Source organism: Lynx rufus, unplaced genomic scaffold (genome assembly GCF_022079265.1).
Source record: "Lynx rufus isolate CCGP_SWC_20201006 ecotype Redwood Valley unplaced genomic scaffold, mLynRuf1.p SCAF_28, whole genome shotgun sequence".
NCBI lineage: Eukaryota > Metazoa > Chordata > Mammalia > Carnivora > Felidae > Lynx > Lynx rufus.
The window spans coordinates 2142511-2159436 of NW_025814843.1; the positions used below are offsets into that span (position 1 = coordinate 2142511).

The 16926-nt window shown below is 54.6% G+C and overlaps 1 protein-coding gene across 4 annotated transcripts in view; it reads left to right on the forward strand.

The window, feature by feature from the left end:
- The window catches only part of EPN2 (epsin 2), an 86357-nt gene that overhangs the window by 56478 nt on the left and 12953 nt on the right, over positions 1-16926 (forward strand). For 2 of the 4 annotated variants that reach the window (XM_047089681.1, XM_047089685.1), the window contains 3 exons: positions 6012-6124; positions 8210-8302; positions 9271-9445. In XM_047089681.1, the coding sequence (XP_046945637.1) occupies positions 6012-6124; positions 8210-8302; positions 9271-9445 (381 nt within the window). Of the gene's footprint in view, positions 1-1754; positions 2031-2060; positions 2518-6011; positions 6125-8209; positions 8303-9270; positions 9446-16926 lie in introns of those variants that run through there. The other 2 variants (XM_047089683.1, XM_047089682.1) reach the window with 2 other exon arrangements.

The window sequence follows — 16926 nt, forward strand, 5'->3', positions numbered from 1 at the left end:
CCCGGAGCCCCTTCAGGGTGCTGGAGCGAGCATGGCATTCGGCCCTGAGGTGTGGCTTTGAGTTCTGGTGTCCGTGAACAAGCCATTTAGCCTCTCTGGGCCCCAGCTACCTCCTCTGTGGAAACAGCGATAACCAAGAACAAGGCCTTAAGGATCACACTGTGTCTCTCTCACTGGCTGGGTGACCTCTCAGCCTCCGCCCGGGTCTGCGAGTTGGACTGAGGCTTCGCTGAGATACTAGTAAGAGTCACACGAGCACCGCACGCCAGGCCCTGGTCTCAGCGTCTCAGCGCTTTTCACAGATGAGCTCACTGAATTCTCACAACTACTCTAGGAGGCAGGGACTCTGTCTCCATTTTGCAGATGAGAAACGGGCGCCCAGAGGGTTGGCGACCTAGGCCAAAGGTCACCTGCTGAGAAGTGGCAGGCAGAGCCCAGATCGGAGCCCCGCCCTCCACGCTGGGCTGCGTCTCATGTGGAAAACACTCGGCCCAGGTGAGGCGCACACCTCAGGAATGGATGTGCTTCCCTGCGCGTAAATGCCGGAAAAGCACACCCACGCACATCCACGCGGAGTAGGCATGAAACGTTTTTCTGGGTAGAATCACAAGAAAATGTCAACAGCTGTTTCCTCTGAGGAGAGGAATGGGGGCAGGATGAGAGGCGTGGCTCCCACTTCCTTTTATGATGAACTGTTTTAAAAATAGTCACAGGCATCATCACATTCCACCCGTAAATATTCTGTACGCGTCTGTTCCTGAAGAGTGAGCCACGGCGCCCTGGCCGCACCTCCCGAAAACAGCAGCACCCGTACCACCCACACTCAGCTTTTGTCACTTGCGCCCAGAGTGTCTTGCAGCTGATGTGTCTAAACTGAGACCATCCCAGGACCGTATGTTGCATCGGATTGTCCTGTCCCTTCTGTCTCTCTGATCGCAGCAGATTTCCCTTTTTTCCCTAACCTGAATACGCCAAGCACCTGGGCCACTTGTCCCCTAGAGCACTCCTTAGGTCTGGGTCTGTCCCTGCACTGCATTAGGCGGTGTTTGGCTCAGTCCTCGCCCTGTCGTTCTGTGAACTGGGAATCAATTTCAAGTCTAGACTGGAATCAAATCCAAGATTTTGCCCGAACTGTCATGGGAGGTGGGTGATGTCATGTGACAGGCAGAGGGTGCCCACAGCATGGCGGGTGTGTGTGTGGGGCGCTATGGCTTATCCCTCTGTCACAAAGTCACAGCCTCCCCCCCCCCGCCCCCGCTTTGCCCTGAGAGTGACCTGACTGTCATACTTGGTGCCCTTCTCATCTTGTACTTTAAAAAAAAAAAAAAAATTATTTTTTAATGTCTTATTTACTTTTGACAGAGAGAGAGTGGGGGAGGGGCAGAGAGAGAGGGAGACACAGAATCTGAAGCAGGTTCTGGGCTCTGAGCTATCAGCACGGAGCCCAGCGCGGGGCTTGAACTCACGAGCCGTGAGATCATGGCCCGAGCCGAAGTCGGGTGATTAACTACTGACTGAGCCACCCAGGTGTCCCCCCCCACCCCTTTTTTCCTTTTTTTGGCTTTTCCAACCATGTATCTATATTTTTTCTGTTTTAATGTTGCCTGGGGTAATCTGAACTTACTTTCTCATAATTCATCTCATTTGACCTAAAGTAATGTTTCTTGCTCCTCCCTGTGAGGAGATGAGAGGAAGACCCTGGGGGGGGTGGTCTTCTGTGGGGAACAGGTTTAGAAGCCTCAGCTCAGGCCAGGCTACTGAGTGGGGGTGGCCTCGGTTTCATTGCTGATTCAGGAAGTGGCCCGTGGAACCACAGGAAGAGGTCACCACATTGAGAAAGATCCAGTAAGCACTTGCCTGCAGTTCAGTGATGAGGGAGGAACTTCACTGGCCTGGGGCACCGGTCACTGGAGGGTGGAAGCTGGAAGGCTGTTCCCTAGCTCCTCCCTCAAAGGACCATGGCCCCAGTCCTGCTCCCCTGGAAGTCTGGGAGGGACCAGTCCAACGGGATACCCACTTACGGCTTCTGTGTGAGTGCCAGGCAGCTCCAGCCCCTAGGGAGTCTGGTGGCCTTGGGGCGGAGCAGAGAGCAGTGACCTGGGGGCCGGGCGCATTCTCACGGGAGAGCCAGCTGTGTGTGGGGCGCTCCTGGCCCTTCCCACAAGCCCCACTGGCCTGCATCTCACAGATGTGGATACAGAAGCCCAGAGAGGTCAGGCCGTTGGCACGTGGTCTCACTGCCAGTTGGTGGTGGGGACAGGATTTTGAACCCTGGTTTCCCTGCCAGCTAACAGGCACGGGATTATAACGGTGGGGGCGGTGCTCAGACCCAGATGGGGTCTTCTCGGGCCCCTGAGGCCTGGTGCCCTTCCATTCTTCCCGGGTTGTCCGACGTGCCTTGTGTTGCCCAGCATCAATGGGCGACACGTGGAGACAGGCCGTCACCTTGCGTGAGGCTCACGTACCAGAGAGTTTTACCAGAAGTCACGCTGGTCACCACGCAGAGCTGTTTTCCTGGTAAGGTCGTGTCCCACAGTGGCTTCCCTTTCATCGATGTGATTGCAGGTGTGCTCAAGTACTTTCTAGGAAAATCGTGACACGGCCTGAGAAGTGATTTCCTGTTTTCCTATTACCTGGACTGCTTCGGTTTCTGCTTTCAAAATTGTCCGAGGCCGGCCAGCCGAAGCCTCTGTGTTAGAAACTCTGCCAGCCTTTGCTTTAGGAGCACATTTGGGAAACCAGATCCTTCCTGAAGCCCAGGGCGTGGGCACCCACACTCGGCCTGGTGCCCCCCGGAGCCGTGGGGGGTGGGGAGTGACTGCCAGAGACTCTCGTCCACCTGCAGTGGGAGGTGTTTCTTGGTCTTCCTCTTAGCCTGTATCTTGAAGGAAAAGTTGGCTTTATAGGCTTCCTCTTCAGCCTTTCCCCTTGGCTTTCTCAGCCGGCATAATAGGCCCGAGAGGATAAAGTCGAGGCCTAGCTCTGTTTATAATTCTTGGCCCCAGCGAGCGAGGACTTTGAACTCTTCCAGGTGGGACCCGGGAGCAGGGCCATGATGCTGCGCCCTTGATGCCCCATCAGTGGTCAGCCTCCACTAACGGCCCCTGTTCGTCCCTCCAGAAGGTGGCGGGCTGAGAAAGCGTCTCTCGGGCACTTGCGTTTTCCAGGGGTCTCTGGGAACCGCGGACCTCCAGAGCCGCCGAGCAGGGCCAGGCTCAGGTGGTCAGGAGGGTCCGTCCGGGCTCATCTCACAAGCACATCTGTGTTCACTGTCACGTGCGCGGGTACAAGAGGCCCTTTGTGGGGCAGGGATGCTGTCACTAAGGCAGAATGTCTCCGTTGGAATCCTCCCTCACAGCGGAGGCCGCTGTGTGCAGCTCAGCTGATACTGGGGGCTGGCGGCTGTGAATTCTGCCATCTGCAGAACTGAGAGCTGCTGTACATCCGTTCATAAAAACCACAGCGTTTAGGGGAATACCCTTTGTCTTTAATTTCCACATTGATGTGGTAAGCCATTTCCCTACGTGCCGGCTGTGTGTTATTCTAACAGTCAGTCATGGTAGACACTCACATGTACATTTGCATTGGAAGCCAGTCTGGCCTTGCAGATGTGCTGAAAGGCTCAGAGGACAAGGGAGGCCTCATTTCTCTCGAAGGTCCCTGTTCAGGGCCCCGTCCCATTCGTCCCTGGCCGGGCTGACTCAGGCGCTGTGGCCGTGCGGCCAAGTAGCAGCCTTCCCTGCCAGGACGGGGCTCATTTTTCAGAGCGCTTAGCGCTTTTTTGGGGTGTGGGGTGGGATACAGGTCTTCTTTATCGACTCCCCGTCTCCATTTGGTAGTGAATGAAGGACGTCGAGTGTGCTGTGTTTGTTGTAAACGGAGTTCTGTGAAGCAAGCTTCAGAGATTCCCGGAAAGAGGCTGGGAACAGGCAGGCCTGAGTGGTTAAGCATGGGAGAGCCACACACATTCAGTCGAGCAGAATCTTCCAGAGCCGTTCCCCAAAACCGTGCGGCTTCGTTTGTATCCAGCAGTCTGGATGGTGACATCTTTGCCTCTAGAGTACAGGAAAGCCCAAACCTGAGCCTTGTTATTGGCATAGGTGAGGTTTGGGAACAAAAGCACCACCACCATAAAAAAATATATATGTATATGCTTTTATTTGGTATATTATTAATAAATCAGATTATTAAGATGGACTTGATGTCCCATTTTATTACCATCTAGCTTTATTTTTAAAACAAACACTTTGGAAAATGCAACTGTGATTTACTAGGCTGGGATTCAACCTGATTTGTTTCTTTTTCCTTTTATTTCTTTATTTTTTGTGGGGGGGGGCGGTTCTTCTGGTTGACAGTAAATCGTAGCAGACACACTGCTTCACGACACAGAATTGTTCCAAATGAACCCTTACTGCCGTGTGTTTTGTTCGCTTTTAAAAAATTGCGTGACAGAGCATTGCCTTTTGCAGCCTCCTGCCCTTGCAACCTTGCCTGGTTCTTCTGTGATCACGTCTGTGACTCTGTGTCTAGCCCTCTTCTTCCTGTTTTATTCATGGTGGCCAGAGCCGAGCCAACTAGAAACCTCATCTGTCAGGAATCATTCCTGACCTTTTACTTTCTCCCAAAGAGGCAGGTCCTAAGGAGCAAGTTTACATTGGGGTTTTAGGCAGAAGCAGCATTGGGTGCGTGGGCCCTGATGGTGGGGCTTGCTGGAACGGACATAATGAAAAAAGGAAGAAAACTGATACACGATTAGAGCATTTTCAAACAGCTACCCGTCCGCCATGAGATTGAATTCTCCATCTGTCCGTCCGTCCATCTGTGCATGCTTCCACGCATCCATCTATCCAGTGGGTGTTTGCCAGGTGCTCTGCCAACCTTTGAGGATGGATGTGCTGGTGAGAAGACAGGCCTGGACCCTCCTCAAGGAGCGTACCTTCTGGCATAATCCACCAAACTGCAGACTAGAGGGGAGTGCTGACCCAGCCCCAGGCGGGAGGGCAGTCCGGGAGGACCAGGGCAGGGGAGCCGAGCGCCGAGAACTGAGGACTTGCCGAGGACATGCCAGGAGGGCGTGCATGGCACGCACAAAGGCCCAGAGGGAGGATGGAGTGTGGTTCCAGACCTTTCGGGCAGTGGAGCTCGGCTTTGAGGGTTTCGGAGAAGCTGTGGACCTTCTCTCGAGGCAGAGGCAGAGGCGGGCACGTGCACCCAAGCTTTATGCCCTGTTTCTGGAGAACCCTACACTCCCCGGTGCACAGAACATCTGATGGCCGTGTCGTTTTCCATACGGGGAGGCCCAGCCTGGTTTAAGTGTGTGAATGCGTCGAGACTCCTTTCCTGCAGGCTCACTGCATCCGCTAGGAGTCCACATCCCATCCCTTCAGTAAGAACTGTCTTTCCAGGAGCTGCTTTCAAGTGTTTACACTAGCTAACTGCTGACAGCAAAAATGTGTTTTTCCCGAGTCGGTGCTCCGTTTTACTTAGAAAACACAATTTTTCAGGGTTGCCGCAGAAACATTTGGCTTCATTTCCCATGGTCTTTACCCCCAGGAGATGCACAGTGAGATTCTTCAATGTTGAGGAGTCTCAAGTGAAGTGCTTGGTCCACAGATAGCCCTGTGCTTGTTTGAGTGACAGTCTTTGATCCAGCTTTTCAAGAGCAATACTTTTGATCTTCTCAAAACAAACCAACCAACAAACAAGCAAACAACTTAGTTTCTCTGTCTGAAGGAGGGCAGCCTGGAAGCGAAGACTGAGGTTCTAATCCTGGCGAGGCCTGACCTTGGGGCTGGCGCCTGAAGGCCTCTTTCCTTGACTGGGGCCACGTGGCTCCTGTAATTGAGAGTCTGTGTTTCATGTTACTCGATTCTAACCTTGCAATAGTCACAACCCTTCCGTGCACGGCCCGACCCTGCGGGTGTGAGGTGGGGACGGGGTGTGGTTCGAGCCGGTAGCTGTTGATCGTGAGCCTGTCCCTTGCCGGTAGTGACTCTGCCTTTCCCCTGCAGCCACCTCCCCGAGGGTGTCCTCTGAGCTGGAGCAGGCCCGGCCCCAGACAAGTGGAGAAGAAGAGCTGCAGCTACAGCTGGCACTTGCCATGAGCAGAGAGGTAGCGGAGCAGGTGGGTGCCTGGACGGGGGCGGGTTGCGCGGTGGGGGCGGGGGCCGGGCGGGGCGCAGAGCAGGCCCTGCCCTCGGTGTTTCTCGGGTGTGTTTCCTGAGATGGGGCTTCGAGGTGCCAGGACCGTGTTCTTGCCACCCACCGTCCCCTGTCAGGAAGGGGGCCTGTGCTGTTCCAGGTAGGGAAGCCTCTTGTTGCCAAGGGATGGAGTGATCGGAAGTGCGCCCCAGAAACACTTTGGTACACACGGCAAGTGTCATGGCCTCTGGGCGTCCACAGCCCCTCAGCGAAAAGGCCTGTGGGTGCGCAGTGGGGCTTAGCCCCTTGGGAGGGAGGTTTGGTGAGATGGATCGAAAGCATCTGAGTGCCGAAAAGGCGAGAAGAGCTGCAGGTAATAGAACGCTCATTGCGTTTAGATGACGGAAGTGTGTGTAGTTTTAATTTTTTTCAGTTCCTGTTTTTCTCTAATAATCATGCATTACTTTAACACGGAGAAGGAGGGAAAGACGTGATGGAAATGACCTTTCAAAGCGGCCATCCCGTGGGCCCCAGTGATGAGGTCCGTCCCTGCTGATCTTGGGTTAGGGAGGGTAGACTGAGTCAGGTAGCGCGAGGCTCTGTCTCGCCCAGAGGTGATGTGTAGGGACAGATATTAGGGAGTGCGACGGGAGTGCAGCGGTGGCTGTCCCAGCCTGACTTGTGTCGCTGTAACTGGAAACCTAAAGTCCAGCAGTAGTGGACAGCTTTGCTCGGTCCCTCTGTTCACAGCAGGAAAAACACAGCCATTAAATCTGTCCCTGTGGATGCCTGGCTCTGTCACTGACAGCCCGGGAAGAAGGTGTAGGAATACAGGGACAGATGGACAGTGGGAGCCCATTTTAGTAAATAACTCATCTCTGTGATTTATCACATTTAATATAAATGAAATATAACGATTTTTTTATTTCATTATTATGCAAAAGCCTAGGACAACCCAGTCTTTTGCATAGGGTGACTTCACCTTAAATAAATACAAATTAAGGGCGCCTGGGTAGCTCAGTCGGTTAAGCATCCGCCTTTGGCTCAGGTCATGATCTCATGGTTTGTGGTTCAAGCCATGCATTGGGCTCTGTGCTGGACCCTGCTTCGGATCCTGGAGCTCAGAGCCTAGAGCCTACTTCGGATTCTGTGTCTCCCTCTCTCTGCACCACCCCCCCCCCACTCTCTCAAAAATAAACATTAAAAAAATTTTTTTAAATAAAAAAATAAATATAAATTAAATACAGGTGACCTTTGAGCAACACAGGTTTGGACTGTGCTGGTCCACTTATGTGTGGATTCTTTTCAATAGATAGTGTAAAGATACTGCCTCTTATTTTCTGAATAACATTTTATCTTCTCTAGCTGTATTATAGTAACACAGCATATGATACATATACAGAATATGCATTAAGTGACTATGTTCCAGTCAACAGTTGGCTATTAGTAGTTAAGATTTTTTTAAGTTTACTTTTTTTTGAGAGAGAGTGTGAGTTGAGTAGTTAAATTTTTGAGGAGTCAGATATATATGTTGATTTTTGACTGTGCAGGGGCGGGGGTTGGTGCCCCTAATGCGCATGTTGTTGGAGGCTCAGCTGTATAATGAATCATTTCTGTTTGAAATCATAGAAATAAACATACAGCCATTTTCTGTAAGCATGTGCTGTGCGAGATGCAATGATAAGTGATTTTCATCCTCTTTTCTAATTCCTTTCTGGGCTGTCAGACTTTTGTATTTTATATGGAGACGTGTTGCTTCTATAATTACAATTATAAAGCCATTTTCATTTTGAGAAAAAGCGTTCCCTTTCCCTAACTTGGCTGTGCCTGCGCCCGTCTCCCTGCTGGGACCCCAAAATCAGGGAAGCCACACGAAGTAGGTGGGGCGGAGCCCTGTGGGCTATACCTTCGGGATAGAAGACTGTGTTTCACGAGTCATTTTCCAATCTTCCTTTGAAATAATGCGTACTACAGTTTTGCGCATCCTGTTCCTGGCCAGCGCTGCTTTGTTCTCTACCGTGATGTTATTACAGTCACGGTCAGCTCCAAGTCCCATTGTCCTCTACAGGAAGAGCGCCTCCGGAGGGGTGATGACCTCAGATTACAGATGGCCCTAGAAGAGAGCCGAAGAGACACAGTTAAAGTTCCAAAAAAGAAAGAGGTAAGCGCTTCACGGGGAAGGTAAACGTTTGAGACGGTCCCGTAGTCGCTGGGGGAATGTCCCAAACCTAGCGTGCAGAGTACCCTGCCTTCTCACAAGGTGCTGTTTTCTCCCTTGGCTCAACAAATACTCCTCGGGCCCGTGCTGAGCATGAGTGAGCCGAGGACGTACTAGAAAACACATCCGCCCCAGACATTACTCCCAAGGCTCTTCTGAGACTGGCCCCAGAGGAGATGGGCATGGGCGAGGGGCTTCTGTTGACCAGGGCCTCCCTTTCCTCCCGTGTAAACGAGCACGATAACAGCCAGGCGGTCTTGGCGGCCGTTACATAAGCCAAGCGTCAAGTGCTTTGGAACAAATTCCTGGCACAGGGTAAGCCCTCACTAGTGCCGGTCTCCACTGCCGTCATCAGCCTTACTCTGCGCCAGGCTGCCTGCTAGGAGCCTAAGGTGACTAGGCCGCGGGTCTGCTCCTGTCAGGCTCATCCAGTCAGAAGACACAGGGCCAGCGGTTCCAGTGATCTCCTGTGGTACAGCACCATGGGGTCCCTGGCAGTAGCTGGGGGGGGGGGGGGGGGGCATGCGAGTGGGTGGGTGGGGCCGCCCCCCAGGAAGGAGGGCCCTGGATGATGGCTGGCAGCTGGGGGCAGCATGGTGGGTTGGTGGGGACAGCGTTCGGGAGGGAGGCTGCAGCCTGGGCAAAAGCTTGAGTCCTTCTGGAAAGCCCTGAGGGCCTTTGAAGGTGGGCGGGGCATTGGGCACAAAGTATATAGCTTGGTGTGGGTGGAGCCTGGGCTGCACTGGGACTTGGTTTTGTGAGGAGGTGGGCGGGGTGGCCAGCTCAGTTTCCTCTTGGCACCTCCCAGAGGGCTTCTCTTCCTAGGAGGCAGACAGTATTTATGGTTAACACGTGGATATTTGCTGTCACTGTAGCCAAGTAAAACCTGTCCCCTTCTCTTTGTCTCAAAGCATGGCTCCCACCCCCAGCAGACCACTCTGTTGGATTTAATGGACGCCCTCCCCAGCTCGGGCCCTGCTGCCCAGAAAGCAGAGCCTTGGGGCCGGTCAGCCTCAGCCAACCAGACGAACCCCTGGGGCGGGCCGGCAGCCCCAGCCAGCTCTTCAGACCCCTGGCCATCGTTCGGTAAATACCTGCCCCCTTCGTCTCCCGTGCCTTCCTGTTGGATGTGTGAAGGGCCATAGGGCGCAGCTTCTTGCTCTCCCCCCCCCTTCTGGAGGTGGGAGTGAGGCAGGCCTTTGGTGGCGGGTTGGGGCTTCTCCAGTCCCCAACCGTAATGTCCAGCAAAGTCCTCCCGAGGACTGCAACACAGGGCTTTCTGTTTTGAATGGTTTTCTGCTTTGGTAGAGGGAAAGCTGACTTCCTCTTTGCTTCCCACACGCAGTAGAAATGGCCGGTCCCCTTTCTGGGACGTGTGTCAACTCTCTGAGCCTCAGAATTGCACCCAGCACCCCAGGTTAAGAAACTAACACACAGCTGGAAATTATGATGTGCTTGCTGTGGTTGCTAATGAAAAGAGGATGTGTTTGCTGTAATTCTTCCTACCTGTTACATAAAGCAATAGTCAGTTTACTAGGCTAAGTGAATATTTTAAAGTTCTTCTTAATGCCAAATGTCGGAGAATCTGTGGTCGGAGATTTGAAACACGAGTGTGGCACAGATGCTTTAATCTGGGGAGAAATCTTGGGCCTGTGGGTTTCCTGATGGCTGGACACAGGGCCTGGCCTGAAGCCTTTGTAATGACTTCCAACCCAGCCTGCTGCTCTGGGAGGTTCCCCCCACCCGGTGCTCTGAGCCCTGCCGGCCATGGCTGATCTGTCTGGGAACTTTCGGTGGTAGGTTTTGTGGCAACTTGCGTGTGTCTCTTTGGGGTCCCTGTTTCCCCCAACTGGAACCATCTTTTGTGTTCGGCTCGGTTCCCTGGACGTTTGCCGAAGTGTACCGAACGCCAGGCTCTTTCCTGCTACTCAGGGACCCAGATGCAAACAGGTAGTGGTCTTGCCTTCAAGGTCCTGAGCAGGTGTGGGCAAGATGGGAGTTCCAGCATGGCAGAGGTACACCAGCTGGGGGGCTGGGCCTTGGTGGCGGGTCTTTAAGAGCATCCTGGGACAGGGCTTAGCTCAGGAGTCTGGCAGGCATGAGACAGGCAGGTATCTTGGAGGAACCTTCAGGGAAGCACAGGAGGTGGCCAGGCTGTGAAGAGGCAAGGGTGTGCCTAGCAGAAGGCGTGGCTTGTGAGAGGCCGAGAGCGTGCAGTGGTGTAGTGGGTGCAGGTACAGGCAGCGGGGAGCAAGGGCATGGGGTGGGGGCCCTCAGGGCCTGGCAGCCTTGTCCAGAAGGCAGTATCAGCCCCAGATGTCCTTTGACAACGCCGTTGGCCTCAGGGACCCGGGCAGGTCCCCACATTTCCTTTGGTAGGAGCCCTCTGGGCCTTGGGGCAAACTGCAGGCCAAATGGCCTACAGGATCTCGGTCACTGAAAGCCAGGACCACGGTTGCCAGGAGCTTGGCAGTTCTCATGGCCCATGGCCTGCGTGCTGCGCCCCCGGGGAGCTTGTGGGCTAAAGTGTTACTGAGCATACACAGGGATGGCGTAGGCAGCTCTCCTGGAAATGCCCACTTGGGCCCCTTCCAGACAGTGGCTTTGACTTTATTTTTAAATTTGAGAAATAGTTCCTCTGTAATGTGATGGCCACCTTGAGTTATGGATAGGATGTTCTTCAGGAAACACTATCAATCCCTTTTGGAGTTGCGTAATGGATCATTAAACAGACAGGACGTTTTCTAGTGCCCAGAAAAGAAAACCGGCACGCTAGGAGCCCGGCGCGTTTAACAAGATTGAATTCTGCTGAGTCTGTGGCTGATGGGGAGTGGTTGGGGTGGGGCTTGGGGGTTGGGAGGGAGACTACTTCTGTCTACTTTTTTTTTTTTCTTTTTTTTTTTTGCTCTTTGACTTACTAGGGGTATGTGTCACCAGGTCAGGAGACACAGAATTTATGAATTTTCAATGAACGAGTTTGCCCCTCCCTTCCTTTGGCTGGGGGATAGCCCTGTGCCCTGGAGCTGGGTGTCTTGATCAAGCCAGGGACTTGACCTCATAGGGTGGTTTTTTTTTTTTTTCCACGTTTATTTATTTTTGGGACAGAGAGAGACAGAGCATGAACGGGGGAGGGGCAGAGAGAGAGGGAGACACAGAATCAGAAACAGGCTCCAGGCTCTGAGCCATCAGCCCAGAGCCCGACGCGGGGCTCGAACTCACGGACCGCGAGATCGTGACCTGGCTGAAGTCGGACGCTTAACCGACTGCGCCACCCAGGCGCCCCTAATAGGGTGTTTTAAAGTGGGTACTTCAGCAGTTGTTAGCCATTCACGGTGTGGTGCCACCATCACTACTAATCCCAGGACATTCCCATCACCCCAGAAAGTGACCCCATTCCCATTAAGCAGTCACCCTCTGTGACCCCTCCCTCCAGCCCCTGGCAACCACCAGTCTACTGCGTTCTGTCTCTGGGTCTTCCCATTCTGGATATTTCTTACGTGTAATGGAATCAAACAGCGTGTGGCCTTTGTGACTGCTTCGTGTCACTCAGTGTGATGTTTTCAGAGTTCATCGCTGTAGTAGTGGCACGTGTCCTCACTCCGTTCCTTATAACAGCTGAAGAACATTCCATTTATAGTTCCACCGCATTTTGTTTAATCACTTAGCACTTGATGGACACTTGGGTTGTTTCCACTTTTTTGGCTACTAGAATCCAGTTTTTTAAAGAGAAGATGGAAACCTAAATTTTTGAAATCTGTTCATTTTTGTTCATTTCTGAGAGAGCGTGCAAGTGGGGGACGGGCAGAGGGGGACAGAGGGTCTGAAGCAGGTTCCACACTGCTGGCAGCTGCGGGGCTCAAACTCAAAAACCACGAGATCACAACCTGAGCCGAAGTTGGATGCCGAACCGACTGAGCCACCCAGTCTCCCTGAAATCTGTTAATTTTTAAATGTTGACAAGGAATTAAAAAAAAAATTTTTTTTAACATTTATTTATTTTTGAGACAGAGAGAGAGACAGAGCTTGAACAGGGGAGGAGCAGAGAGAGAGGGAGACACAGAATCTGAAACAGGCTCCAGGCTCTGAGCTGTCTGCACAGAGCCCGACGTGGGGCTTGAACTCACGGACCGCGAGATCATGACCTGAGCCGAAGTCGGACGCTTAACCGACCGAGCCACCCAGGCACCCCGACAAGGAATTTTAAAGTGAGAACATGGTTGGGGCTGATCAGATATATCTGCAGGTGGCCAGTGTGGTCTGCGGACTGCTAGTCGGCCATTTTCTTGCCCCTCGCCCAACCCAGGGCCCTGTCCTTGGTTCTGACGCACTTGGCATTTTAACCAGTGACTTGGGGGGAAAAGGGGACATCAAAGCCCAGAGAGGCTCCTCATTCCTCTGGTGTCACACAGCAAGTTAGGGGCAGGTTCAGTGCATGTGGCACCTAACCCTTTCCTGGAATCGCCATGCCATCTTGGGCTGCTGCAGAAGCCTTCTGTGGCCGTGCGTGTCCTGGAAAAGTCACCTCAGACCGTAGCGTGGAGATAACCAGTGTTAGAGTGTTAGCTTATCTGCTCCCTGTTTTTTTCTGGCTCTTATGTTTTTACATAGGTGAGGCCATATTATATATCCGGCCTTACAAATGTATATAGGTATTTCCATCTGCACTGTGTGGTGAGTGTTTCCAGGCATCAGGAGAAAGTGCACTGCACGGCTCCCGTGGGACAGTGCAGGGCTGTGGCACCGTGACACAGCCCCCGGCTGTCCCCGGAGGTGGGTTTTGCAGCTCTGAAACTCCGCTTCCAACAGCCCTGCAGGAGATGGCCTCACACCAGCTCCTCCATGCACTGGAGCATGGATACAGCCCCTCTCTGCTTCCCTCTTCCGAGAGCCGCTCCAGAGCAAGACATGGTGTCAGACTTGCCGATTAGCCTCAAGTAGAATCCGCTAGTGTGTGTTTTTTGGGCCACCCCATTGCCCGGAAACACATTCATAAATTTGAAAGATGTAGAGAGTTCCTACCCAAGCGCTGGTAGTCGCCCCCGCCCCCGGATGAAAGGAGCACTGTTTCGTAGCAAGCCCTGCCATTCCCGGTTCTCTCCAAGCAGCACTGGGGGCGGCTTGGCCAAGCGGCCTTGGGAGGAAATGCTGAGGGCTGAGAGGAGGGCGGTCGGAGCCCGCCGGGTCAGCGGGGCACTTCCTCCTCTGTTCCAGACACACAAAGCAGCCACCTGGGATGAGAAGGGCAGACAGCCTGGTGATTCAGAAGGCCTTGGCTGGCTCAGACCCGCTCACTGCCCGGGCCAGGACAGAGGCCGTCTTCCGCCCCAGTGGCAGCAGGTGGTGCTGCTGGTTTCCTGACGATCCCCGCCACTCAGTTCTGTGACCCCCACAATGTGACTGCCCCCCACCCCGCCCCCCTGCACATGAATATTCCTATGCGAGGCCTCGGATGAGCCAGGCTGGCGGGGGAGGGGCCCAGGGACACTTGCTCCCTATGAATGGGCCCACAGAGCGGGAGGCGGAAGCCGCTTGATCTTTCTGCCCCGAGTTCCATCCTCCTTTGCTCTCATTCACTCGCGCTTTCAACAAGCATTTATTTATTGGGTTTGTGGTGTGGCCCGGGCCCCGTCGACTACACGGAGGACAGAGCACAGAGGAGCCTTGCAGCGAATCCACTGTCCATTCATGGAGGAGGAAGACGGAGCGCCGGTCCCCAGGGGCCGCGCTGTCAGCAGGCGTAAAGGGGGGTCTGCCCCGCCAGGCTAGCTTCTGTGGGCTGTCGGCACCCATGGGAAAGCAGAGGGCACGTTTTCTGTCCCCCAGGTAGGTTTGAGGAAAGCGAGGTGCCACCGCGTGTAGCCTCCTGTGACTCCAAAAGTCAGCACGGTGCCTGGTACACACATAGGTCCCCAAGCGCCACTTGCAGACTGGAAAGCCAGGAGCCCGCCATGGCTAAGCGGCTCATCCGTGGTCACCTGGATGACTGGCCAGGGATTGAACCGAGGGCGTCTTTCATCCCACGCCCAAAGCTCTCTAGGCTGTGACCGTGCTTTGTCTGCGTGCACGGCGGTGCAGGGGCAGGGAGCTCTTTCTGGACCGGAGCTTGTGGATTTTCAGCATCGTGCGTGCTGGGTTTTAAAGTTCTTGGCCGTGCTGTTTCACCGTATTCTAAAGGGGACGCAGGGCACGTGGGAAATAGCTGGGGGTCATAAGAGGCTCTCGAACAACGTTAGGGTAGAGTTGCACAGCAGCGGGGAGGGGGCCCCGTGTGGCAAGCCTTGCCTGTGAGCCCAGGATGACGGGGCTCAGCGTGGTGCCAGCTCACGGAGAGGGCGCTAGAATGCGCGCGGTGTATATAGCCTCACGTTACCGTGTTCGTGCAAAAGGAGCTCCTCCGGAGACATTGAAGCACTTTGTTTTCACTCTTACCGTTGCCCGTTTATCAGTTTGAGGGAAAACTGGTGTTTCGACCCTCGTTGCCCGAGCTAGGGTCTGGATGGAGGAGCAAAGCCTGATTTTGCACCTGCGTGGCAGGTGTGCAGTTGCCGAGGGGCTTGCCCATGTGAGGCCAGGAGGGGAAGGCCCGGGGCCCAGGGCTGGAGGGGTGGCGGAGCACCCCAAGAGTTGTCTGTTTGTGGGGGCCGCCTGGGTTCCCGTGAATGCCTGATCCTTCCTTTTTACATTGTGTCCAATTGTCCGCCTCGCAAACTCCTGTGTATTCTTGGATACACGGCTCACATATGCGGCGTGGAAAGCTGTCACCTGTCCACGGCACTGCCTGCCCCGATCCCGTGGTCACCGACTGCCCGTGCCACCCATGCTGGTTGCAGTAGGTGTGTTCTTGTTTCTTCTCAGAGGCGGGACCTGGACCCGGGCCTGGTGAATGCTGACCAAATGTGCTCAGAGCGAGGTGACTCCAAGGAGCACCTGTGTGTGGGAGGCGAGGCTCGTCCCCGCCCGGCGTTTGTCCATTCAGGCTGTGTGTCTGGCTGGCGCTCAGATGGTGGGCCTCTGCTTCCGAGAAGGCTTGGCCAGGCACCTGAGTGCTCCAGGAGTTCGGTGGCTCCCACACATCCTGGCTGCCTATTCTAGTCACTTCTAAGCTTCTAAGAATCCAGACGCCCAGGCGCTCCCAAGAGTCTGTGCGTGTGAAGGGAAGAGGCAGTGTTAGTATTTTACTCACATCCCTCAAGAGGCTCCTAAGGACAACACCACCTGGAAACCACGTCTCTGGTGGCCCCTGAGCCGCACGGCCAATGAAGTCTTGCCAAATCTAAGGCGTTTGAAAACTCTGCGCAGCGCATCAGAGCTTAGGGGCAGCTCTTATCTGTGTGTGTTTCTAACACCCCAAATTGTCCAGAAGTGGTCACTGAACTCCAGTGTTCAAAGATGCCTCACCGGAGGGAGTTAGTGTGGAAACTGCAAAGTCCCTTCCGGCCCCGGGGTTCTGTAGCTCCCTTGGTCCTTCGCTGCTTCCCTCCAGCCCCCAATTAGTTGTCGAGCATCTTTTGCGTGTGAGGCTCAGTTCTGAGCGTGGGGCAGGAGCGGCGTGGGCCAGGTAGACCCGGCCACTGTTCTGTGGAACACGCGCTCCAGCTGGGGAGGCGCATTGTCACGTGAGCTAGCGCAGGGGTGAGTTCCTTGTGAGGGGTGAGGGGCTGGGCTTAGAGTGGGTGGCTGAGGGATGAGGTGTTGTGGAGGCTGCAGGGTAGGGGTCGGGCCTTCTCAGCAAGCACCTCCCACCCGTCCAGACACACAGCGGCGGGAGATGACCTTGTAGACAGCTCCGGTAGAGATGGGTGGCTCTGTCTTCACACCAGCTGGACACCGTGGCTCAGACATTATCACCAAGACCCAGACTTGTTTGCATAGCCCGAGCCTGTGGGCCCTTCCCCTCTGGCCTCCGGCCTCAGAAGCCCCAGGTCCTGCCACCTTGGGGACTACCTCATGTTCTCAGTCCACAGCCCAAGGGATAGGGAGGATTTCTCTGTAGCTCCTCTACCATCCAGGGGTTTGGGAGTGGGGGGCTTGGGACCGGGGTACTTTGCAGGTTCACGTCAGCTGGTGGAAACCCTCCCCGGTTGCCACAGCAAGGTCAGTCCGCCTCGGACTGGGACTGGGAGTAAGCGGGGGGGGGGGGGTGATTCTCCCAAGGAAGTCAGGGTATCCTTCAGGGAAACAGGGCAGGAGTGCTGGAAAGTGGCCAGGGGTCTCCTGATGGAGGCGAGCGGCTGGAACGGGCAGCAGCTCTCACACACAGTGCCCGAGGTGGTCAGGTCTGCAGGGGCAGGAGCGTGAGCCTCCCGGTCCGTGTCCTCCTGGCGCAGGTGAGCTGGGGGGTGTAGACCGGTCTCCTGACGAGCTCGTTCAGTTCTCGTGGTTGCTGGTGAGCAAGGGGAGGCTGAAGAAAGGGTGTCAAGATTCCCGTGCTCTGGGGGTCCTGGGTGGCTCAGTCCGTTAAGCGTCCGACTTCGACTCAGGTCATGATCTCACGGTTTGTGAGTTCGAGCCCCACATCGGGCTCTGTGCCGACAGCTCAGAGCCTGGAGCCTGCTTCGGATTCTGTG